Below are 27,171 nucleotides of genomic sequence, written 5' to 3'. Positions count from 1 at the left end.
CACAGGAAAAAGCTTTGCACAATCATATGCAGCATGCAACTATACCAAATCTTAAAACACAACACCAACATCAGAGGACAGTCCCAAAATTAAGGGTCAATACTGTCATGATATAAATATAGGATCTATGTGTTTTAAATATGGGTATTGTATAGTAAATGTTGCATAACTTCTGACAAACAGGATATTAGTAAAGCAGCAGCATTTAGCATGAACACATCACAATTTAAAGGAAGTCCTTCCAAATCTGTTGAAAGCAGGCATCCACTTGTATTGCGGGAGGAAAAAATGAAGTAAGTTTCCACTGCCTGTAAAGGACAACAGTCATAGCATGCACTCACAGCCTTTGCAATGTAAATCAAGAACAGAATCCTTGGTAAGAAGCTGCAAATCCGGTGAATGTTCCTGTGTTGCACAAGATGCAAAACAAAGTAATAAATCACTCCAGCAAGCTGCAATTCTTTGAGGTGTAGTAGGAATTTCCAAAAGACAGGTGTCTCATCAAAGCAATCAGCTGTTACAACTGCCTACACGTATTTCATCCCAATGAGTAGCAGGGACTCCTCAGGGCTCAATTTTTTTTGGGACTGTCCTCTGATGTTGGTGTTGTGTTTTAAGACTTGGTATAGTTGCATGCTGCATATGATTGTGCAAAGCTTTTTCCTGTGTTTATATTTCACTCCAAATTGAAAAATATGCATTCTAAAGTCTTCTTGTGATTGCATTATTCTGGCTCAATGTTTAAGTGAACTGCATAGATCCTCATTATATTATTATGACAACATTACCCTCATATTACTCTTTCTTTTGGGGTTGTCCTCTAATAGAGGTGTTGCATTGTCACTATTATATTTAGCCACTTTATTTTCCTATGAGACGTCTCACTTAGCTTTTTAGCTCTATTTTATTGATTAAATTTTGTTTCAAATTACCTTTATGGTCACATGACCTTTACTAAGAATGTTGTTGCTTTTTGTAAATAATAAAATTATGAGTGCCTTGCAAGCATGCTAGTTGTCAAGTCTTTATTCTGGGTTTCCACCTGGCTCCACACTTAGCTCTATTTATCTTAATACTTAGGTTGATACCTTGAGATATTTATATCTCTGCCTCTTTAAATGTGTATATGAGAGTGCTGAATTCCCTATCTTTTTATAAGGACTACTTCTCCTTATTTTCTCCCTATTTATAATAGTTTGCAATACTTATATAGGGTCTGCACCTCTAGTTTGATATTACTACACAGAGCTAAAATATTGGTAAATGGCTCCCTTATCTCCATTTTTTATTTTAACTTTACTTGTGTGTTTAACTTGGTTGTAACTTGTAAGTAATAGTGCAATATTAAAATACGCTAATAAACTAGAGCATTTTCTTTGCACATTTATGTTATTTTAAACTTATCAAACTTGAGCACATGTACAGCAAAATCCTAGTACAATATTTGCACAATTTTACCACTGTGACCCCTAGTCATTGATCTAATAGATAGCTAGAGACACCTTAGGGCTCGATTTATCAAGTGTCAGCGGACAGGGGCGTACATATGCGCCCCTGTCTAGCGAGCCCACAGCTCGCCTATGGCGAGCAGAATTCTGTTGCCAATCACGCGCAGGCTGGAGCTGTCAATCTCTTCTGTTGGACAAAACCAGTGTGATAGAAATTCTCTACCTAAGAGATGGAGAAGAAGATAGAGAGCAGCAGTCTCTTGTGAGAGCCTGCAGTCATAATGCACCAAACCCAGAGGCAGAACTTTTTTGCACTTTATGCAATGAGATTTATTTGTGAAAAATTGTCTGCAGCTCATTTTTAAATAAAATAAAATGTTAAATTAGGCAGTTACACTTAAGCACATGTTTAATTGCAATGTGTTGATTAACTGGAGAATAAAGCAATTTTAAAAGTTTTATAATATAGTGCAGTAGTTGAAAATTCGATTGCAAATTAGATGCAGCCAAAAAAAATAAAATTGTCTCTTGAATAAAAAAAACAGAATTTATGCTTACCTGATAAATTACTTTCTCCAACGGTGTGTCCGGTCCACGGCGTCATCCTTACTTGTGGGATATTCTCTTCCCCAACAGGAAATGGCAAAGAGTCCCAGCAAAGCTGGTCACATGATCCCTCCTAGGCTCCACCCCAGTCATTCGACCGACGGACAGGAGGAAATATATATAGGAGAAACCATATGATACCGTGGTGACTGTAGTTAGAGAAAATAATTCATCAGACCTGATTAAAAAACCAGGGCGGGCCATGGACCGGACACACCGTTGGAGAAAGTAATTTATCAGGTAAGCATAAATTCTGTTTTCTCCAACATAGGTGTGTCCGGTCCACGGCGTCATCCTTACTTGTGGGAACCAATACCAAAGCTTTAGGACACGGATGAAGGGAGGGAGCAAATCAGGTCACCTAAATGGAAGGCACCACGGCTTGCAAAACCTTTCTCCCAAAAATAGCCTCCGAAGAAGCAAAAGTATCAAATTTGTAAAATTTGGCAAAAGTGTGCAGTGAAGACCAAGTCGCTGCCTTACATATCTGGTCAATAGAAGCCTCGTTCTTGAAGGCCCATGTGGAAGCCACAGCCCTAGTGGAGTGAGCTGTGATTCTTTCAGGAGGCTGCCGTCCGGCAGTCTCATAAGCCAATCGGATAATGCTTTTAAGCCAAAAGGAAAGAGAGGTAGAAGTCGCTTTTTGACCTCTCCTTTTACCAGAATAAACAACAAACAAGGAAGATGTTTGTCTGAAATCTTTGGTAGCCTCTAAATAGAATTTTAGAGCACGGACTACGTCCAAATTGTGTAACAAACGTTCCTTCTTTGAAACTGGATTCGGACACAAAGAAGGTACAACTATCTCCTGGTTAATATTTTTGTTGGAAACAACTTTCGGAAGAAAACCAGGCTTAGTACGCAAAACCACCTTATCTGCATGGAACACCAGATAAGGCGGAGAACACTGCAGAGCAGATAACTCTGAAACTCTTCTAGCAGAAGAAATTGCAACCAAAAACAAAACTTTCCAAGATAATAACTTAAAATCTACGGATTGTAAGGGTTCAAACGGAACCCCTTGAAGAACTGAAAGAACTAGATTTAAACTCCAGGGAGGAGTCAAAGGTCTATAGACAGGCTTGATCCTAACCAGAGCCTGAACAAATGCTTGAACATCTGGCATAGCTGCCAGTCGTTTGTGTAGTAAGACAGATAAAGCAGAAATCTGTCCCTTAAGAGAACTTGCAGATAATCCTTTCTCCAAACCTTCTTGTAGAAAGGATAGAATCTTAGGAATCTTTATCTTGTTCCATGGCAATCCTTTGGATTCACACCAACAGATATTTTTTCCATATTTTATGGTGAATTTTTCTAGTTACAGGCTTTCTAGCCTGAATCAGAGTATCTATTACAGAATCTGAAAACCCACGCTTTGATAAAATCAAGCGTTCAATCTCCAAGCCGTCAGCTGGAGGGAAAGCAGATTCGGATGTTCGAATAGACCTTGAACAAGAAGGTCCTGTCTCAAAGGTAGCTTCCATGGTGGAGCCGATGACATATTCACCAGGTCTGCATACCAAGTCCTGCGTGGCCACGCAGGAGCTATCAAGATCACCGAAGCCCTCTCCTGATTGATCCTGGCTACCAGCTTGGGAATGAGAGGAAACGGTGGGAATACATAAGCTAGGTTGAAGGTCCAAGGTGCTACTAGTGCATCTACTAGAGTCGCCTTGGGATCCCTGGATCTGGACCCGTAGCAAGGAACCTTGAAGTTCTGACGAGACGCCATCAGATCCATGTCTGGAATGCCCCATAATTGAGTTATTTGGGCAAAGATTTCCGGATGGAGTTCCCACTCCCCCGGATGGAATGTCTGACGACTCAGAAAATCCGCTTCCCAATTTTCCACTCCTGGGATGTGGATTGCAGACAAGTGGCAGGAGTGATCCTCCGCCCATTGAATTATTTTGGTCACTTCTTCCATCGCCAGGGAACTCCTTGTTCCCCCCTGATGATTGATATATGCAACAGTCGTCATGTTGTCTGATTGAAACCTTATGAATTTGGCCTTTGCTAGTTGAGGCCAAGCTTTGAGAGCATTGAATATCGCTCTCAGTTCCAGAATGTTTATCGGGAGAAGAGATTCTTCCTGAGACCATAGACCCTGAGCTTTCAGGGGTTCCCAGACCGCGCCCCAGCCCACCAGGCTGGCGTCGGTCGTGACAATGACCCACTCTGGTCTGCGGAAGCTCATTCCCTGTGACATATTGTCCAGGGTCAGCCACCAACGGAGTGAATCTCTGGTCTTTTGATCTACTTGAATCGTCGGAGACAAGTCTGTATAATCCCCATTCCACTGTCTGAGCATGCACAGTTGTAATGGTCTTAGATGAATTTGTGCAAAAGGAACTATGTCCATTGCTGCAACCATCAATCCTATTACTTCCATGCACTGCGCTATGGAAGGACGAAGAACAGAATGAAGTACTTGACAAGAGCTTAGAATTTTTGATTTTCTGACCTCTGTCAGAAAAATCCTCATTTCTAAGGAATCTATTATTGTTCCCAAGAAGGGAACTCTTGTTGACGGGGACAGAGAACTTTTTTCTTTGTTCACCTTCCATCCGTGAGATCTGAGAAAGGCTAGGACGATGTCCGTATGAGCCTTTGCTTTTGACAGAGACGACGCTTGAATCAGGATGTCGTCCAAGTAAGGTACTACTGCAATGCCCCTTGGTCTTAGAACCGCTAGAAGGGACCCTAGTACCTTTGTGAAAATCCTTGGAGCAGTGGCTAATCCGAATGGAAGTGCCACAAACTGGTAATGCTTGTCCAGAAAAGCGAACCTTAGGAACTGATGATGTTCCTTGTGGATAGGAATATGTAGGTACGCATCCTTTAAATCCACGGTAGTCATAAATTGATTTTCCTGGATAGTAGGTAGGATCGTTCGAATAGTTTCCATTTTGAACGATGGAACCTTGAGAAATTTGTTTAGGATCTTGAGATCCAAAATTGGTCTGAATGTTCCCTCTTTTTTGGGAACTATGAACAGGTTGGAATAAAAACCCATCCCTTGTTCTCTTATTGGAACTGGATGAATCACTCCCATCTTTAACAGGTCTTCTACACAATGTAAGAATGCCTGTCTTTTTATTTGGTTTGAAGATAATTGAGACCTGTGGAACCTTCCCCTTGGGGGTAGTTCCTTGAATTCCAGGAGATAACCTTGAGAAACTATTTCTAGCGCCCAAGGATCCTGAACATCTCTTGCCCAAGCCTGAGCAAAGAGAGAAAGTCTGCCCCCCACCAGATCCGGTCCCGGATCGGGGGCCATCCCTTCATGCTGTTTTGGTAGCAGTGGCAGGCTTCTTGGCCTGCTTACCCTTGTTCCAGCCTTGCATTGGTCTCCAGGCTGGTTTGGGTTGTGAAGTATTACCCTCTTGCTTAGAGGATGTAGAATTAGAGGCTGGTCCGTTTCTGCGAAAGGGACGAAAATTAGGCTTATTTTTAGCCTTAAAAGACCTATCCTGTGGGAGGGCGTGGCCCTTTCCCCCAGTGATGTCTGAAATAATCTCTTTCAAATCAGGTCCAAATAATGTTTTACCCTTGAAAGGAATGTTAAGCAATTTTGTTTTGGAAGACACATCCGCTGACCAAGACTTTAGCCAAAGCGCTCTGCGCGCCACGATAGCAAACCCTGAATTTTTCGCCGCTAATCTAGCTAATTGCAAAGCGGCATCTAAAATAAAAGAGTTAGCCAATTTAAGTGCTTGAACTCTGTCCATAACCTCCTCATACGAAGATTCTTTATTGAGCGACTTTTCTAGTTCCTCGAACCAGAAACACGCTGCCGTAGTGACAGGAACAATGCATGAAATTGGTTGTAGAAGGTAACCTTGCTGAACAAAAATCTTTTTAAGCAAACCCTTTAATTTTTTATCCATAGGATCTTTGAAAGCACAACTATCTTCGATAGGAATAGTAGTGCGTTTGTTTAGAGTAGAAACCGCCCCCTCGACCTTGGGGACTGTCTGCCATAAGTCCTTTCTGGGGTCGACTATAGGAAATAATTTCTTAAATATAGGGGGGGGGAGACAAAAGGTATGCCGGGCCTTTCCCACTCCTTATTTACTATGTCCGCCACCCGCTTGGGTATAGGAAAAGCGTCGGGGGGCACCGGAACCTCTAGGAACTTGTCCATCTTACATAACTTTTCTGGAATGACCAAATTGTCACAATCATCCAGAGTAGATAATACCTCCTTAAGCAGTGCGCGGAGATGTTCTAATTTAAATTTAAATGTCACAACATCAGGTTCAGCTTGATGAGAAATCTTTCCTGAATCTGAAATTTCTCCCTCAGACAAAACCTCCCTCATGGCCCCTTCAGATTGGTGTGAGGGTATGACAGAACAATTATCATCAGCGTCCTCTTGCTCTTCAGTGTTTAAAACAGAGCAATCGCGCTTTCTCTGATAAGTAGGCATTTTGGATAAAATATTTGCTATAGAGTTATCCATTACAGCCGTTAATTGTTGCATGGTAATAAGTATTGGCGCACTAGATGTACTAGGGGCCTCCTGTGTGGGCAAAACTGGTGTAGACACAGAAGGGGATGATGTAGTATCATGTTTACTCCCCTCATTTGAGGAATCATCTTGGGCAATATCATTATCTGTGGCATTACTGTCCTTACTTTGTTTGGACACTATGGCACAATTATCACATAAATTTAAATGGGGAGACACATTTGCATTCATACATATAGAACATAGCTTATCTGATGGTACAGACATGTTAAACAGGCTTAAACTTGTCAACAAAGCACAAAAAAACGTTTTAAAATAAAACCGTTACTGTCACTTTAAATTTCAAACTGAAAACACTTTATTACTGAATATGTGAAAAAGTATGAAGGAATTGTTCAAAATTCACCAAAATTTCACCACAGTGTCTTAAAGCATTAAAAGTATTGCACACCAAATTTCGGAGCTTTAACCCTTAAATTAACGGAACCGGAGCCGTTTTTACATTTAACCCCTATACAGTCCCAGCTATATGCTTTGCTGAGACCCAACCAAGCCCAGAGGGGAATACGATACCAAATGATGCCTTCTATAAGCTTTTTCAGTGATTATTAGCTCCTCACACATGCATCTGCATGCCTTGCTCTCCAAAAACAACTGCGCATTAGTGGCGCGAAAATGAGGCTCTGTCTATAACTAGAAAAGGCCCCCATCTGAAAAAGGTGTCCAACACAGTGCCTGCCGTTTTTCTAAACAATCCCCAAGATTATAATAACCATTAATAGTTAGAATCTGCATAATATGCCTAGTAAAGCAATCGTTTTAGCCCAGAAAAATGTCTACCAGTTTTTTAAGCCCTTTTGAAGCCCTTTATTCTTTTATTTAACTAAGAAAATGGCTTACCGGTCCCCATGAGGGGAAATGACAGCCTTCCAGCATTACATGGTCTTGTTAGAAATATGGCTAGTCATACCTTAAGCAGAAAAGTCTGCTAACTGTTTCCCCCAACTGAAGTTACTTCATCTCAACAGTCCTGTGTGGAAACAGCAATCGATTTTAGTAACTTCTGCTAAAATCATCTTCCTCTTACAAACAGAAATCTTCATCTTTTTTCTGTTTCAGAGTAAATAGTACATACCAGCACTATTTTAAAATAACAAACACTTGATAGAAGAATAAAAACTACATTTAAACACCAAAAAACTCTTAACCATCTCCGTGGAGATGTTGCCTGTGCAACGGCAAAGAGAATGACTGGGGTGGGCGGAGCCTAGGAGGGATCATGTGACCAGCTTTGCTGGGACTCTTTGCCATTTCCTGTTGGGGAAGAGAATATCCCACAAGTAAGGATGACGCCGTGGACCGGACACACCTATGTTGGAGAAATGTTCCTATTCTCGTGGTCTAATATAGAAATCTACTGCATATTCAAACAAAACTTTGCTCTGAATGCACTGTGATAGGGAAAACTTACACTGTGCAGCCAGAGCACAGCGCTGTTTGAAGAGAACAGACTGATGTGGAGCAGTGCTGCAAAGTTAAATCTCTAACAGTTCTTGCATGTGTCCTGCTCTTTCTGCAGACATGCTGCATTTTCTGCGATGACATCTCAGATCACTGTATGTTCTGCCTTGGTAAATCGAGCCCTTAGAACTTATTTCAGTTTTTCTCTTCTATAGGTCACAGTCATAAATGTTGTGCCAATTTATAGAAAACAAGAAACAGGCACAATAAATGACAAAGCATGAAGGGCCCCCAGACCAGTATATGTATATAACAATACTGCAAATATTGCGGCAATGTGCTGCTCAAGACTTGTGCATGCTCAGTATGAACTCTTGGAAAGGACTGAAAGGAACATGAAACAATATTTTTATTTCATGAATAAAAGTATACACTTTTAAACAACGTTCCAAATTATATCTATTATTATATTTGCTTCATTCTCTTGGTTTTCTTTGTTGAATGAGCAGCAATACACTACTGGGAGCTAGTTAAACGCAATGGGTGAGCCAATGACAAGTGGCGCGCATATATATATATATATATATATATATATATATGAATTTTTCTCCAATAAAGTTGATATATGTCAGCATCTAGCTCACAGTAGTGGATTGTTGCTCCTGTCTCTAACTAGATATGCTTTTCAACAAAGGATACCAAAAGAATAAAGCAACAGAAGTAAAATGGAAAGTTGTTTAATTCAGAATTGTGAAAGTTTTGTTTTGACTTTACTGTCCCTTTAAGTTTTAACAAGATACTAAGAGGGAAAAAAAAAAGGTAAAATGTAATAATAGAATAATTATTTTTTTTTAAACTCCCAGTTATCTGTATTAAGTGAATCGTGAAAATTTAAGTTTGACTTCCATGTCCCTTAAAGTAAATGATGAAATGATTTGCAGTGTTAAGTCAAAAAATGACATGCTGTCATTTGTTAGATCATCTCAACCCTACACTACTGTGAGTTTAACCCTTTAAGGACACAGCTTTCAGTTTGCTCAATTGTTTTATGACGGAAAAATTCCGTCATATGTCCTTAAGAGGTTAACCTCCACGAGGGGTTAAACACAAAATAAAAGTACCGCTTGGGACCCGCACAGTTCTGCTAGTCCTGAGTGGAAACCGTCGCCAATCCAATCTGCAGCACTAGTTACACATGTTATGACTAGCACTGCTGAGCGGGTCACAAGTGGCACTTCTACTGTGTGTTTAATCCCTTTGCGGAGGTTAAGCACACAGTACTGTAAGGTAGATAGTCTTAAAATGACATGCTCTAACAAATTAGATTATGGGGCTAAGCATCATATTTACTTTTAAAATCCAATTTTAACAGTGTAATCAGTCATGTTGATGACATGATTTAGCAACAAATAATATCTAATGAGTAAACAGACGAATCATTTTACTTTCAGTAAAAAAAAATATAATTCACAGCATGTTAGTTTCAATGATGTTACACTAGCTGATTTGATAACATTGTAGACAGATCAATAGCAGTGAAAGTACAGCTATATTTATTGCATTTATGATACCCAAAATATAGCTTGAAGCTGTACAGTCATGTAACCTATATATGCAGTTTTACACAAAACAAAATGTTGCTTTAGATATGTGTATGCGTGTTAGTATTTTAGGCCTAAAAATATGTGGAAGAGCAAAAAGGGAGAATATGAATTTTTATTGCAGTCCTTGTATCAGCACAATTTGGAAAACTTCTACTGTACTGGGCACACTACAATCTCTTGCTCACTCACAGAAAACCTGTTTTAAAGGGACACTAAACCCAAACATTTCTTTCATGATTCAGGTAGAGAATACTATTTTAAACAATATTCCAATTTACTTCTATTATCTAATTTGCTTCATTCTTTAGATACACTTTGTTGAAGAAATAGCAATGCACATGGGTGAGTCAATCACACGAGGCATCTTTGTGCAGCCACCAAACAGCAGCTAATGAGCCTATCTAAATATGCTTTTCAGCAAAGGATATCAAGACGATGAAGCAAATTGAATAGAAGTAAATTAGAAAGTTGTTTAAAATTACATGCTCTTTCTAAATCATGACCCTTTAATAATGTGCCACTTATATATTAAATCCATTCGCTTCCTAATCTTGGCTATACTGAAACAAATCTGGATATAAACCGATTCTGTTGCACCAATACCTCTTGAGAATCATGCATTTTTTTCTGTATTAAGACTGACAGAAAGAATTTGGTGAGAAACACCCTTTACATGCATGACATGATTAGGTACATTTTATGTCTTCATTCTTATGATTAATTGTATTATTCCGCTTTTAAAATAAACAAATACTTTTATGGGAGCTGTCTTTACCAGCTAATAAGCATTTTATATCTAGTATTCATGTGCGCAAACATTTCTTTTTTTGCAAATGAAAGCAGCTTTTACTTAAAGGGACATAATACTCATATGCTAAATCACTTGAAACTGATGCAGTATACCTGTAAAAAGCGGACAGGAAAATATCACCTAAGTATCTCTATGTAAAAAACATAATTTATGCTTACCTGATAAATTCCTTTCTCCTGTAGTGTGGTCAGTCCACGGGTCATCATTACTTCTGGGATATTAACTCCTCCCCAACAGGAAGTGCAAGAGGATCACCCAGCAGAGCTGCTATATAGCTCCTCCCCTCTACGTCACACCCAGTCATTCGACCGAGAACCAACGAGAAAGGAGAAGCTAAAGGGTGCAGTGGTGACTGGAGTATAATTTAAAAATTTAGACCTGCCATAAAAAACAGGGCGGGCCGTGGACTGACCACACTACAGGAGAAAGGAATTTATCAGGTAAGCATAAATTATGTTTTCTCCTGTTAAGTGTGGTCAGTCCACGGGTCATCATTACTTCTGGGATACCAATACCAAAGCTAAAGTACACGGATGACGGGAGGGACAGGCAGGATCTTTATACGGAAGGAACCACTGCCTGAAGAACCTTTCTCCCAAAAACAGCCTCCGAAGAAGCAAAAGTGTCAAATTTGTAAAATTTGGAAAAAGTATGAAGAGAAGACCAAATTGCAGCCTTGCAAATCTGTTCAACAGAGGCCTCATTCTTAAAGGCCCAAGTGGAAGCCACAGCTCTAGTAGAATGAGCTGTAATTCTTTCAGGAGGCTGCTGTCCAGCAGTCTCATAAGCTAAACGTATTATGCTACGAAGCCAAAAAGAGAGAGAGGTAGCAGAAGCTTTTTGACCTCTCCTCTGACCAGAATAAACGACAAACAGGGAAGACGTTTGTCGAAAATCTTTAGTTTCCTGTAAATAAAATTTCAGGGCACGGACTACATCTAGATTGTGTAGAAGACGTTCCTTCTTTGAAGAAGGATTAGGACACAAAGATGGAACAACAATCTCTTGATTGATATTCCTGTTAGTGACCACCTTAGGTAAGAACCCAGGTTTAGTACGCAGAACTACCTTGTCTGAATGAAAAATCAGATAAGGAGAATCACAATGTAAGGCAGATAACTCAGAGACTCTTCGAGCCGAGGAAATAGCCATTAAAAACAGAACTTTCCAAGATAACAATTTGATATCAATGGAATGAAGGGGTTCAAACGGAACACCCTGTAAAACGTTAAGAACTAAGTTTAAACTCCATGGTGGAGCAACAGTTTTAAACACAGGCTTAATCCTGGCCAAAGCCTGACAAAAAGCCTGAACGTCTGGAACTTCTGACAGACGTTTGTGTAAAAGAATGGACAGAGCTGAGATCTGTCCCTTTAAGGAACTAGCGGATAAACCCTTTTCTAAACCTTCTTGTAGAAAAGACAATATCCTAGGAATCCTAACCTTACTCCATGAGTAACTTTTGGATTCGCACCAATAAGTATTTACGCCATATTTTATGGTAAATCTTTCTGGTAACAGGCTTCCTAGCCTGTATTAAGGTGTCAATTACTGACTCAGAAAATCCACGTTTTGATAAAATCAAGCGTTCAATTTCCAAGCAGTCAGCTTCAGAGAAATTAGATTTTGATGTTTGAAGGGACCCTGGATCAGAAGGTCCTGTCTCAGAGGCAGAGACCAAGGTGGACAGGATGACATGTCCACTAGATCTGTATACCAAGTCCTGCGTGGCCACGCGGGCGCTATTAGAATCACCGATGCTCTCTCCTGTTTGATTCTGGCAATCAATAGAGGGAGCATCGGGAAGGGTGGAAACACATAAGCCATCCCGAAGGTCCAAGGTGCTGTCAAAGCATCTACCAGGACCGCTCCCGGATCCCTGGATCTGGACCCGTAACAAGGAAGCTTGGCGTTCTGTCGAGACGCCATGAGATCTATCTCTGGTTTGCCCCAACGTCGAAGTATTTGGGCAAGGACCTCCGGATGAAGTTCCCACTCCCCCGGATGAAAAGTCTGACGACTTAGGAAATCCGCCTCCCAGTTCTCCACTCCCGGGATGTGGATTGCTGACAGGTGGCAAGAGTGAGACTCTGCCCAGCGAATTATCTTTGATACTTCCATCATCGCTAGGGAGCTTCTTGTCCCTCCTTGATGGTTGATGTAAGCTACAGTCGTGATGTTGTCCGACTGAAACCTGATGAACCCCCGAGTTGTTAACTGGGGCCAAGCCAGAAGGGCATTGAGAACTGCTCTCAATTCCAGAATGTTTATTGGCAGGAGACTCTCCTCCTGAGATCCATGATCCCTGAGCCTTCAGAGAATTCCAGACAGCGCCCCAACCTAATAGGCTGGCTGGCGTCTGTTGTTACAATTGTCCAATCTGGCCTGCTGAATGGCATCCCCCTGGACAGATGTGGCCGAGAAAGCCACCATAGAAGAGAATTTCTGGTCTCTTGATCCAGATTCAGAGTAGGGGACAAATCTGAGTAATCCCCATTCCACTGACTTAGCATGCACAATTGCAGCGGTCTGAGATGTAGGCGTGCAAAGGGTACTATGTCCATTGCCGCTACCATTAAGCCGATCACCTCCATGCATTGAGCCACTGACGGGTGTTGAATGGAATGAAGGACACGGCATGCATTTTGAAGCTTTGTTAACCTGTCTTCTGTCAGGTAGATCTTCATTTCTACAGAATCTATAAGAGTCCCCAAGAAGGGAACTCTTGTGAGTGGAAAGAGAGAACTCTTCTTTTCGTTCACCTTCCATCCATGCGACCTTAGAAATGCCAGTACTAACTCTGTATGAGACTTGGCAGTTTGAAAGCTTGAAGCTTGTATCAGAATGTCGTCTAGGTACGGAGCTACCGAAATTCCTCGCGGTCTTAGTACCGCCAGAAGAGCACCCAGAACCTTTGTGAAGATTCTTGGAGCCGTAGCCAATCCGAATGGAAGAGCTACAAACTGGTAATGCCTGTCTAGGAAGGCAAACCTTAGATACCGGAAATGATCTTTGTGAATCGGTATGTGAAGGTAAGCATCCTTTAAATCCACTGTGGTCATGTACTGACCCTTTTGGATCATGGGTAGGATTGTCCGAATAGTTTCCATTTTGAACGATGGAACTCTTAGGAATTTGTTTAGGATCTTTAAATCCAAGATTGGTCTGAAGGTTCCCTCTTTCTTGGGAACCACAAACAGATTTGAGTAAAACCCCTGTCCGTGTTCCGACCGCGGAACCGGATGGATCACTCCCATTAGTAAAAGATCTTGTACACAGCGTAGAAACGCCTCTTTCTTTATTTGGTTTGTGGACAACCTTGACAGATGAAATCTCCCTTTTGGGGGAGAGGATTTGAAGTCCAGAAGATATCCCTGAGATATGATCTCTTACGCCCAGGGATCCTGGACATCTCTTGCCCAAGCCTGGGCGAAGAGAGAAAGTCTGCCCCCCACTAGATCCGTTCCCGGATCGGGGGCCCTCAATTCATGCTGTCTTAGGGGCAGCAGCAGGTTTTCTGGCCTGCTTGCCCTTGTTCCAGGACTGGTTAGGTCTCCAGCCTTTCTGTAGCGAGCAACAGCTCCTTCCTGTTTTGGTGCAGAGGAAGTTGATGCTGCTCCTGTCTTGAAATTACGAAAGGAATGAAAATTAGACTGTCTAGCCCTAGGTTTGGCTCTGTCTTGAGGCAGGGCATGGCCTTTACCTCCTGTAATGTCAGCGATAATTTCTTTCAAACCGGGCCCGAATAAAGTCTGCCCTTTGAAAGGTATGTTAAGTAATTTAGATTTAGAAGTAACATCAGCTGACCAGGATTTTAGCCACAGTGCTCTGCGTGCCTGAATGGCGAATCCGGAATTCTTAGCCGTAAGTTTAGTTAAATGTACTACGGCATCTGAAACAAATGAATTAGCTAGCTTAAGTGTTTTAAGCTTGTTTGAAATCTCATCTATAGTTATTGAGTCAAGAGTCTCTTCCAGGGACTCGGACCAAAAAGCAGCCGCGGCCGTGACAGACGCAATACATGCAAGGGGTTGCAATATAAAACCTTGTTGAACAAACATTTTCTTAAGGTAACCCTCTAATTTTTTATACATTGGATCTGAAAAGGCACAGCTATCCTCCACCGGGATAGTGGTACGCTTAGCCAGAGTAGAAACCGCTCCCTCCACCTTAGGGACCGTCTGCCATAAGTCCCGTGTGGTGGCGTCTATTGGGAACATTTTTCTAAATACAGGAGGGGGGGAAAAGGGTACACCGGGCCTATCCCACTCCTTAGTAATTATCTCTGTAAGCCTCTTAGGTATAGGAAATACGTCAGTACTCGTCGGTACCGCATAGTATCTATCCAGCCTACATAATTTCTCTGGGATTGCAACGGTGTTACAATCATTCAGAGCCGCTAATACCTCCCCTAGCAGTACACGGAGGTTTTCAAGCTTAAACTTAAAGTTAGAAATGTCTGAATCCACTCTATTGGGATCAGAACCGTCACCTGCAGATTGAAGCTCTCCGTCCTCATGTTCTGCATATTGTGACGCAGTATCTGACATGGCCCTATTATTATCAGCGCACTCTGTTCTCACCCCAGAGTGATCACGCTTACCTCTAAGTTCTGGTAATTTAGACAAAACTTCAGTCATAACATTAGCCATGTCCTGTAATGTGATTTGTAATGGCCGCCCTGAAGTACTCGGCGTTACAATATCACGCACCTCCCGAGCGGGAGATGCAGGTACTGACACGTGAGGCAAGTTAGTCGGCATAACTTTCCCCTCGTTGTTTGGTGAATGATGTTCAATTTGTACAGATTGACTTTTATTTAAAGTAGCATCAATGCAATTAGTACATAAATTTCTATTGGGCTCCACTTTGGCTTTAGCACATATAGCACAGAGATATTCCTCTGAGTCAGACATGTTTAACACACTAGCAATTAAACTAGCAAACTTGGAAATACTTTTCAACTCAATTTACAAGTAATATGAAAAAACGTACTGTGCCTTTAAGAAGCACAGAAAAAAGTTATGACAGTTAAGTAACAATGAACCGGAGAAACTATAAAATCAAATTCTTTCCGGTAAAAACACAATTAGCAAAGGATTGCCCCCATTAGCAATGGATAACTAACCCTTAAACAGCAGAAAAAAAATGTACAGAATATAAACGTTTTTTATCACAGTCAAAGCACAATCTCACAGGTCTGCTGTGAGTGATTACCTCCCTCAAAATAATTTTTGAAGACCCTTGAGCTCTGTAGAGACGATCCGGATCACAGGGAAGAAAACAGACTTGTGACTGAATTTCTGATGCGTAGCAAAAGCGCCAAAATAGGCCCCTCCCCCTCACACACAACAGTGAGGGAGATCAGTAACTGTCTTAAATTAAATAAAACGACCGCCAAGTGGAAAAAAAAACAGTGCCCAAAACAATTTTTCACCCAGTACCTCAGATAATTAAACGATTTAACATGCCAGCAAAACGTTTAACATCAAATAAATGAAGTGTCCTTAGAAAGCCTGCTGCTAGTCGTTCCCACTGCAAGTTAGGCTAAAAGTTTTATGCATACAGTATTATCCCAGTGAAGTGCCATTCCCCAGAATACTGAAGTGTAAATATACATACATGACAGCCTGATACCAGTTGCTACTACTGCATTTAAGGCTGAACTTACATTATATCGGTATTGGCAGTATTTTCTCAGTCAATTCCATTCCTCAGAAAATAATATACTGCAACATACCTCTTTGCAGGTGAACCTGCCCGCTGTCCCCTGATCTGAAGTTTACCTCACTCCTCAGATGGCCGAGAACAGCAACATGATCTTAACTACGCCGGCTAAAATCATACAAAAACTCAGGTAGATTCTTCTTCAAATTCTACCTGAGAAGGAACAACACACTCCGGTGCTGTTTTAAAATAACAAACTTTTGATTGAAGATATAAAAACTAAGTATAATCACCACAGTCCTCTCACACATCCTATCTATTAGTTGGGTGCAAGAGAATGACTGGGTGTGACGTAGAGGGGAGGAGCTATATAGCAGCTCTGCTGGGTGATCCTCTTGCACTTCCTGTTGGGGAGGAGTTAATATCCCAGAAGTAATGATGACCCGTGGACTGACCACACTTAACAGGAGAAAAGGAAGATATTTTACCTCACAATCTCCTCAGCTCAGCAGAGTAAGTTCTGTGCAGCTGCAGGTATAAAAACAAATAATGAAGAAATGAACAGCAGCAAATCAGCATCAGCAGTGCTGAGGTCATGAACTCTTTTACTGTGATCTCATGAGATTTCACTTAACTCTCATGAGATTTCATTGTAAACTTCCTTTAAACTGAATAGGGAAATAACATGAGAGTGCACTAGGCTCATCTCTTCCGCTGTCCCGGGACAGACATACGGATATGCTGCTTAGAAGTCCTTTACAATGGGATGTGGCTTCTGAGAAACGTTTGAGGTAAAATATCTTTCTTTTTTACATAGAGATGTTCAGGTGATATTTTCTAGTCAGCTTTTTACAGCTATACTGAATCACTTTCAAGTGTTTCAACATTTGGGTATTATGGCCCTTTAACCCCTTAATGACCGGACCATTTTTCAATTTTCTTACCCTTAATGACAATGGCTATTTTTACATTTCTGCGGTGTTTGTGTTTAGCTGTAATTTCCCTCTTACTCATTTACTGTACCCACACATATTATATACCGTTTTTCTCGCCATTAAATGTACTTTCTAAGGATACCATTATTTTCATCATATCTTATAATTTCCTATAAAAAAAATATAAAATATGAGGAAAAAATTGAAAAAAACACACTTTTTCTAACTTTGACCCCCAAAATCTGTTACACATCTACAATCACCAAAAAACACCTATGCTAAATAGTTTCTAAATTTTGTCCTGAGTTTAGAAATACCCAATGTTTACATGTTCTTTACTTTTTTTGCAAGTTATAGGGCCATAAATACAAGTAGCACTTTGCTATTTCCAAACAACTTTTTTTCAAAATTAGCGCTAGTTACATTGGAACCCTGATATCTGTCAGGAATACCTGAATATCCCTTGACATGTATATATTTTTTTTTAGAAGACAACCCAAAGTATTGATCTAGGCCCATTTTGGTATATTTCATGCCACCATTTCACCGCCAAATGTCATCAAATAAAAAAAAAAGTTCACTTTTTCACAAATTTTGTCACAAACTTTAGGTTTCCCACTGAAATTATTTACAAACAGCTTCTGCAATTAAGGCACAAATGGTTGTAAATGCTTCTTTGGGATCCCCTTTGTTCAGAAATAGCAGACTTATATGGCTTTGGCATTGCTTTTTGGTAATTAGAAGGCCACTAAATGCTGCTGCGCACCACACGTAAATTATGCCCAGCAGTGAAGGGGTTAATTAGGTAGGTTGTAGGGAGCTTGCAGGGTTAATTTTAGCTTTAGGGTAGAGATCAGCCTCCCACCTGACACATCCCACCCCCTGATCCCTCCCAAACAGTTCTCTTCCCTCCCCCACCCCACAATTGTCCCCGCCATCTTAAGTACTGGCAGAAAGTCTGCCAGTACTAAATAAAAGGAGTTTTTCTTTTTTTTAATAAAAAAAAATAAAATGTTTTAGCTGTGATGGACCCCTGCCTTAGCCCCAACCTCCATGATCCCCCCCCCCCCAGCTCTCTAACCCTCTCCCCTACCTAATTGCCGCCATCTTGGGTACTGGCAGCTGTCTGCCAGTACCCAATTTGCCCCAAAATCAAGTGTTTTTTTTGCAATTTTTTATGTTTTCTGTAGTGTAGCAGCCCCCCACAATACCCCAACCCCCTCCCCCTCCCAGATCCTTATATATTTATTAATTTTTAATACATTTTTCCCCCCTCTACTTTCTCATTGGTGTCAGTGGCCAGCTAATCGCGCGCGCACGCGCGCCCCTGCGCGCCCCCGCACGCTCCCGGCACCCGGCGTGCACATAGCACTTACAGGAACCGGATGCCGGGTAGCGATGGGCCGCCCACCCGCCTCCCTGATATGCTACCACCCACCAACGAACCGGCACCATCGCTACCGGTGCAGAGAGGGCCACAGAGTGGCTCTCTCTGCATCGGAGTCTTCTGAAAAGGTATTGCAGGATGCCTCCATATGGAGGCATCACTGCAATACCCTGAGAGCTGCTGGAAGCGATTGCGATCGCTTCCAGCACTCTCTTAGACAACTGACGTACCAGGTACGTCTATTGTCATTAACTGTTAGTTAATGCATGACGTACCTGGTACGTCAGTTGTCATTAAGGGGTTAAAGGAACATTGCAGTGCAAACACATCAAACACATCAAATACACTGATTCATTGGAACATTTTGTCTTTAAATAAATTCACCAAAATAGTTGCTCTTAGACCTGTTTAGTAAAAAAGGCTTGTCTTTTAACCAGTACTTTCTCATGCCTGCTGGTGTCCTTTACAGCAGGGGTCAGCAACCTTAGAACCCCAGATGTTTTGGAACTACATTTCCCATGATGCTCAGACAGCCTAAAGAGTGTCTCAGCATCAGTTCCAAAACATGGGCCGCCCACCCGCCTCCCTGATATGCTACCACCCACCAACGAACCGGCACCATCGCTACCGGTGCAGAGAGGGCCACAGAGTGGCTCTCTCTGCATCGGAGTCTTCTGAAAAGGTATTGCAGGATGCCTCCATATGGAGGCATCACTGCAATACCCTGAGAGCTGCTGGAAGCGATTGCGATCGCTTCCAGCACTCTCTTAGACAACTGACGTACCAGGTACGTCTATTGTCATTAACTGTTAGTTAATGCATGACGTACCTGGTACGTCAGTTGTCATTAAGGGGTTAAAGGAACATTGCAGTGCAAACACATCAAACACATCAAATACACTGATTCATTGGAACATTTTGTCTTTAAATAAATTCACCAAAATAGTTGCTCTTAGACCTGTTTAGTAAAAAAGGCTTGTCTTTTAACCAGTACTTTCTCATGCCTGCTGGTGTCCTTTACAGCAGGGGTCAGCAACCTTAGAACCCCAGATGTTTTGGAACTACATTTCCCATGATGCTCAGACAGCCTAAAGAGTGTCTCAGCATCAGTTCCAAAACATGGGCCGCCCACCCGCCTCCCTGATATGCTACCACCCACCAACGAACCGGCACCATCGCTACCGGTGCAGAGAGGGCCACAGAGTGGCTCTCTCTGCATCGGAGTCTTCTGAAAAGGTATTGCAGGATGCCTCCATATGGAGGCATCACTGCAATACCCTGAGAGCTGCTGGAAGCGATTGCGATCGCTTCCAGCACTCTCTTAGACAACTGACGTACCAGGTACGTCTATTGTCATTAACTGTTAGTTAATGCATGACGTACCTGGTACGTCAGTTGTCATTAAGGGGTTAAAGGAACATTGCAGTGCAAACACATCAAACACATCAAATACACTGATTCATTGGAACATTTTGTCTTTAAATAAATTCACCAAAATAGTTGCTCTTAGACCTGTTTAGTAAAAAAGGCTTGTCTTTTAACCAGTACTTTCTCATGCCTGCTGGTGTCCTTTACAGCAGGGGTCAGCAACCTTAGAACCCCAGATGTTTTGGAACTACATTTCCCATGATGCTCAGACAGCCTAAAGAGTGTCTCAGCATCAGTTCCAAAACATCTGGGGTGCTGAACCCTGATTTAAAGAACACAGTAGTTTACTTAGAGTGAATTGGTTTTTGTGGGATTATTATCCTGCAAACAATACAGTAACCTTTTTTTTAATCACTGGGCATACTCATAAAATCTGTTCCCTGGCTCACATTTGCTGCACACACACTGAACTAGTTAGTTTCTTATTTCCATACGCCAACCACTAGCCTCTGCTTTGCCTTTACAGTGTGTCTTTGTTTACCCTATCACTGCACAATGCCATAGATCAGTTTCTTGCTGTGCATATACTTTATAATAGCTGTAAAGTTGTTTTGCCGCTGCTTTTTGGGCGCGTACTGCTTACTAAAGTATAGTGGGATAAACCTATAACTATTCTTTTAGATTAAGTCTGGAGCCCAAGAGGAGGGATCAGGACTGAAAAGAGTGCACTTAGACAGCACTCCTGTCCCTGGATAAAGAATATAATAATAGGCTCACATTCAGAACCAAAAAGTTTCCATTCAAATGAATTCACTTAAAACATAACTTTTATTTAACAATAGTTATAAAATCAATATGTGTGTGTGTGTACTTTAAAAACACATAGGAGCTGGATTGTAAATATTTCTCAATTGTCAGTTGGGTAACCTTGTTGTACAAATGTTGAGGGCACCTTCAAAGGGTCCCACTCTTGTATAGGAAATTGTTTGTGTTTTACGTCTTATACTTGAGGTAGATTGTAGTGTTTCACCTTGGGTTTATATATTAATGTTATATAGAGCACTTTCTGAATTTGCAGTAAGGCTAGTCCAGTATCTGATTAGTAGTTCTGCAAATGTGGCATCTGGTGTGCTTGTTAACTGGTTAACTTTTTCATACCCTATACTTGGGCCTCTATTTTGACCAACAACTCAGAGTACTATTAGCATTATATGCCTTTACAAGATGTAATATAGATCTGAGTGCAATCCATGAGAATAATATTTTTAATATTTTTATACTCGACACAAAGTGCAAAGGTAGTTAATGTGAAATCTGAATACAGATAAAAGGTTAACAATCAATATATAACCTATCCTAGTATTGGACAACTTGAAGTCCAATATATATAAAAAATCAAAACCAGGCCCAAGTATAGGGTATGAAAAAGTTAACCAGTTAACAAGCACACCAGATGCCACATTTGCAGAACTACTAATCAGATACTGGACTAGCCTTACTGCAAATTCAGAAAGTGCTCTATATAACATTAATATATAAACCCAAGGTGAAACACTACAATCTACCTCAAGTATAAGACGCAAAACGTAAAACACAAACAATTTCCTATACAAGAGTGGGACCCTTTGAAGGTGCCCTCAACATTTGTACAACAAGGTTACCCAACTGACAATTGAGAACTATTTACAATCCAGCTCCTATGTGTTTTTAAAGTACACACACACACATATTGATTTTATAACTATTGTTAAATAAAAGTTATGTTTTAAGTGAATTCATTTGAATGGAAACTTTTTGGTTCTGAATGTGAGCCTATTATTATATTCTTTATCCAGGGACGGGAGTGCTGTCTAAGTGCACTCTTTTCAGTCCTGATCCCTCCTCTTGGGCTCCAGACTTAATCTAAAAGTTGTTTCTGTGCACAAGCACCCCAGCTCATTAAAAGATACATTTACAGATTGGTATACATACGTATATGCATGTTTAGATGTATGTATGTGTGTGTATATATATATATATATATATATATATATATATATATATATATATATATATATATATATATATATATATATATATATATATATATATATATATATATATATATATATATAGCAACCATGTAACAATAGTATTGTAGTGCTAGTGCCATTCCTTTTTTCTCTCACTATAACTATTCTTACCTCTTGGAATACGACCTGTTCCTTGACAAGTAGCACATGTGACACTATCTCGTCCAGTAAATTCCACGTATGGGAAATGAGAGACATCGCCATTCCTGTTTTCTTCATTGGATTCTGAATTAGCCAGCCCATTCCCTTCCTCGGGTAGTGAAGATGGAGAAATATTCTCATTCTTTGTCGCTTCTGAAGGCATACGAGAATACGATTTCCCCATGGTTGAGGCTGAAGAAGAGAGGGAAAATACAGAAAGTGAAATATATTACACAATAAGCAATAAAACAGTTATATAGAACTACAAATAAAGAAAGGTTATCCAAGGAGGATAACACGATTCTGCAATAAATGTTTCCTAAGGGAATATGTTGATTGTCCTTTTAGGAGTAACTAAACTGCAAATGCTTACAAAAGTAGCACACAGTTAGGGGAAAAACAGAGCTAATCTCAAGTGAGCAACAGACACAATTATTTACACCCACAGAAAAACAATTATATGACCAACAGAGCTATTGTGTAGCAAAAATGTTAATAATTACCAAAATTCCTTTTGAAAATGTGGTTGTTAAAAAAAAAAAGTTAGCCTAATTTGTAAAGCTTGCTCAGCATATAACACAGACTAGAATCTCCTGAACACATTAAGACACATTTGCCCTTTGTCTCACTGGGTAAGCTCTACTAAAGCATAAACAACCATGTGATTTACTAGCTACAATGCAGCTAATGAACACAGTTCTAATGTGTGAGTCACATATGCGCATGTTTAAATTCCAAGGACTGATAAGTGAAAAGTAGTGTTACCAAACCTTTTTTTTTTTACTTCCTAGGGAAGTTTATTTTTATTTATGACTTGTTCAATTTATTATGTTTCCCTATTGCATTAACAATTTGTTTCTGCTTTAAATGATGTTTTCAGAGCTAAAAGGGATATGAAACCCAAAATTTTTCTTTCCCGATTCAATTTTCTTACGGTTAGGGACAGGGGCTATTTTAAATATCTGCGGTGTTTAGCTATAATTTTCCTCTTACTCATTTACTGTACCCACACATATTATATACCCCTTTTCCTGCCATTAAATGGACTTTCTAAAAGATACCATTATTTTTATTATCCTATATAATAAACGGCCAAGTATGTTTGTCATATGCAGTCATGGGCAGTAGAGACTGCACAAGGACAAACATACCTGGCCGTTTGGATCCTGACAGCAGAGAGAACAGAGCAAGGCTAAAGCAGCGTGTTAGGGGGCGTGGCCGGTGGGAGCATCGCAATGGGGGCGTGACCAGACGGGCCGTGAGAGAGCAAAGGGCTTGAAAGAGCGAGCCAGAGAGGGAAAGAGAGCGCAAAAGAAAGGAGGGGAGAGAGAGCGAGAAAGCGCAAGAGAGACGAGGGGGAGAAAGCGCAAGAGAGACGAGGGGGAGAAAGCGCAAGAGAGACGAGGGGGAGAAAGCGCAAGAGAGACGAGGGGGAGAAAGCGCAAGAGAGACGAGGGGGAGAAAGCGCAAAAGAGAGGAGGGGGAGAAAGCGCAAAAGAGAGGAGGGGGAGAAAGCGCAAAAGAGAGGAGGGGGAGAAAGCGCAAAAGAGAGGAGGGGGAGAAAAAGCAAAAAAGGAGGGGGAGGGAGCAAAAGAGAGGGGAGAGAGATAGAGAGCATTTATAAATTTAAAGTTATATAAAACAAACATACCTGGCCGTTTGGATCCTGACAGCAGAGAGAACAGAGCAAGGCTAAAGCAGCGTGTTAGGGGGTGTGGCCGGTGGGAGCATCGCAATAGGGGCGTGACCAGAGGGGCCGTGAGAGAGAGAGCAAAGGGCTTGAAAGAGCGAGCCAGAGAGGGAAAGAGAGCGCAAAAGAAAGGAGGGGAGAGAGAGCGCGAGAAAGCGCAAGAGAGACGAGGGGGAGAAAGCGCAAGAGAGACGAGGGGGAGAAAGCGCAAGAGAGACGAGGGGGAGAAAGCGCAAGAGAGACAAGGGGGAGAAAGCGCAAGAGAGACGAGGGGGAGAAAGCGCAAGAGAGACGAGGGGGAGAAAGCGCAAAAGAGAGGAGGGTAGAAAGCGCAAAAGAGACGAGGGGGAGAAAGCGCAAAAGAGACGAGGGGGAGAAAGCGCAAAAGAGAGGAGGGGGAGAAAAAGCAAAAAAGGAGGGGGGAGGGAGCAAGAGAGAGGGGAGAGAGAGAGCAAAATAGAGGGGGGAGAGATAGAGAGCAAAATAGAGGGGTGAGAGATAGAGAGCATTTATAAATTTAAAGTTATATAAAACAAACAAGAGCTGTTTAAGAACCTGTTTTTAAAATAAATAAATAAAATTGTAACCATTCCCCAGTCACATACATGGACATTGTGTGTGACATGCCATAGCGCCATCTATTGGTTGAAAGTTCCTTGACATGTGCAACACAGCTCCATCTATTGGTAGAAGATTCATCACCAAAATGTGTACTGGGGAAATAGGCTAATTTGCATATATTTTGCATAGAGTTACAATTTAATAATTGGTTGTGAGTTTTATTGTTTATCCCTCCCCTTAATCCCCTTTCCTTTTGTTAGAGTTAGATTTTATTATTATGTTCTTTTCTATATGTTTTTTATATATATTTATGCTTTATGTGGCGTGTGTCACCCTAAGTTTTTGAGTTTAGTACAGCGTTAAATAAAGTGTTTGGAACTAGTTGTTTTGCCTGGTTCTCTTAGGAATTCCAGTAGCAGTCTTAGGACTTGCTATTTGATTGCACTTTCCAAATTCATCAAACGGCAGTGTGACTATTGTAATACTGCCTGAACAAGACTATAGTAGGTGAATGCATATTTCAATGTTATATGATAAGCTTGATGGAACAGCATAAAATATGCAGTGCTGAGTACAAATTTGCCATCATGAGGTAAAAAGGGTACAATCTGCAAGGGTACCAATATGTACCCATGTTAAAGGGTACAGCAGGCGTACCTTTGAGGGTACTGCCCCAGTGACAAGCTTTTTTCTGACAGTGTAGGGTTTTAAAAACACTATAATTTACCATGACTTTAATAATAGAAGTAAATTAGAAAGTTGATTACAATTGCATGCTCTATCTAAATCATGAAAGAAAAAAATTGTGTTTCATCCTTTTAACTGCTGGACACAAAATCAACAGAATTGTTACTACTCCCCATGTTATTGTTTTTTCTCTTTAAAGCCTTTCTAACAGGTTCTGGTTGGTCAAGCTCCAAAACTTCATACTCCATCTTAGAGTTTATGTATTTGTGGTATCCTTTTGTAGTGTATGTACATTCTTGTAATAACAACAATAAATGAACATACATGGTGAGTGTGCTTTAATGCATTAAACACCTTGCTTGCTGCAACTGTTTTTTCAATAAACATTTTGATAGCAAAAGTACCATTGTTTTGCAGCTCCTGTCTGTTAATCAATTACCGACATATATATAAGCAGGGTAAGGCTTTATTAGACGCTTCTTCACAGTTAAAGGGACAGTTCACCCAAAAAATTTCTCACCTTTAAATTGTTCCCAATGATTAATTTAACCCGCTGGAGTGTTTTAAATTGTTTACAAGTAGCTCCTTTACCCCTATTTTGACATTTTAAATAGCTGGTTTAGCCTGTGGTATCCCAACCTATACTGAAAGTTTCTATACTGGAGTATATTCTATTGAATAGCCTAAGTAAAGACAGCGAGCAGAAGAGATTACACTCTCAGTGGGGGGCATGAAATAAATAAATAAAATTATAATTTTCCATTGTTCTCTCTAAGTATTGAGCTTTGGTTTTCTAGACAAATGTAAGATAAGGAAGCAAATCTGTGTACATAAAAGTGATAACATAATAAGATCTGTTATTACCTGAAGCTCAACCCTTTGCAATAGGCTGTGGTTTCAAAGCACAAAACCAGCTACTTCATATACACAAATAAACCCGAAAATGCAATTTCTCATAAGTTTTATACTCTGCAGCTGGTATAACAAGTCATTGAAAATACATTCATATAAAAACTATTTTACAGTGTACTGTCCCTTTAAATTACATGAAAATATGAAAAAAATATATTTATTAGGTAGTTTACTACACATAATTAACCACTTTGATGCGCATGACTAGGTATCCTCGTAATGGACATCACTCCTGCAGTGCGAATGACTAATACAGATTCATCATCCTGGGGGACCCCCCACACTGCAGATGGGGAAAGGAGACTGTAACTCCTTTCTCCATCGCTATCTCTTCCCTGGTAGCCTTGTAATGTTACAAAAGGTGTCTGTGATGATGTCACAAGGGAGCGGGGCCGACTGTCTAAGCTGGCAGTGAGAGACAGCTAGCCTGGGTGCTGGTTAAGAGGGCTTTGGAAGCCCATATCTCAGCCTTCACGCCACTTACAAGGACAATGTACCCCTCATTTGAAAGGGTGAGGTGTGTCCATTCAATCTAAGTTGTAAGTGATCCCGTAAAAAGGGGATTACCTGCAGCAGCATTGAAAATGCTGTTTAAGCTGAGGGGGAGGAGGGCTTTAACTGAGCCAATATCTTCTCCTCTGTTTGGGCTAGAGGGGAAAGTGACCCCTAATTTAAAAGAGGGGACCCTGTCCTTTCAAATGAGGGGTCTCTCCCCTCCCCTTAGGATGATGGTGATCACCATTATAAATAGTGCTCACATGCCCCACTAGAAGCAAAGTGATTTCTAGTGGTGGGGAGGTGGGCTACTAAAGAGCACCCTATCTCCCCCTGTATGTTTGAACTAGATAGGTATGAGACCCCTCAAGCGAAAGATGGCACCCCAAAATATGCCCTACCACAATGCAAGTGCCTTTCCTTTCAAAGAAGGGAGGCCGCTCTTTTAAAGGAGCGGTCAACTGACCACTGTGTTAATAATGATCACCTGTCAAAACCATAAGCATATGTAACAATATCAGTGGGGTGGGGTTTCCTCTATTTTACTACCCACAATATATATATAAAACTTTGAGACTCCTTATTTGGAAGCAGCAATCCTGGTCTTTCAAAGAAGTAGTCCGTGTGTCCACCCGCTGCCAGCTGATTGTCACAATAACAAAAATACCTCATCTTCTGTTATATTTTTAGGGCTCTGATGCTTTTTAAGAGGCCTTTATTACCTCCTCAACATAGTAACATATATTCCACCCACCCCATTTCAAAGAGTGAGGTTTCACGCTTTAAAAAAGGAGTTTTATGTCGTTATAGCTATGAAGTGATTATTATAGTAAAATTAGTAACCTGGCAGTA

General features: G+C 40.8%; 1 protein-coding gene across 2 annotated transcripts in view; it reads right to left on the bottom strand.

The window, feature by feature from the left end:
- The window catches only part of TMEM106B (transmembrane protein 106B), a 127,768-nt gene that overhangs the window by 77,714 nt on the left and 22,883 nt on the right, over positions 1–27,171 (bottom strand). For both annotated transcript variants that reach the window (XM_053714102.1, XM_053714103.1), the window contains exon 2: positions 21,945–22,166. In XM_053714102.1, the coding sequence (XP_053570077.1) occupies positions 21,945–22,158 (214 nt within the window). In that variant the 5' untranslated portion in view covers positions 22,159–22,166. The remainder of the gene's footprint in view (positions 1–21,944; positions 22,167–27,171) is intronic.

The sequence above is a fragment of the Bombina bombina genome, chromosome 5 (assembly GCF_027579735.1).
Source record: "Bombina bombina isolate aBomBom1 chromosome 5, aBomBom1.pri, whole genome shotgun sequence".
In the NCBI taxonomy this organism is placed as follows: Eukaryota; Metazoa; Chordata; class Amphibia; order Anura; family Bombinatoridae; genus Bombina; species Bombina bombina.
This window is presented reverse-complemented; position numbering and strand designations above follow the sequence as displayed.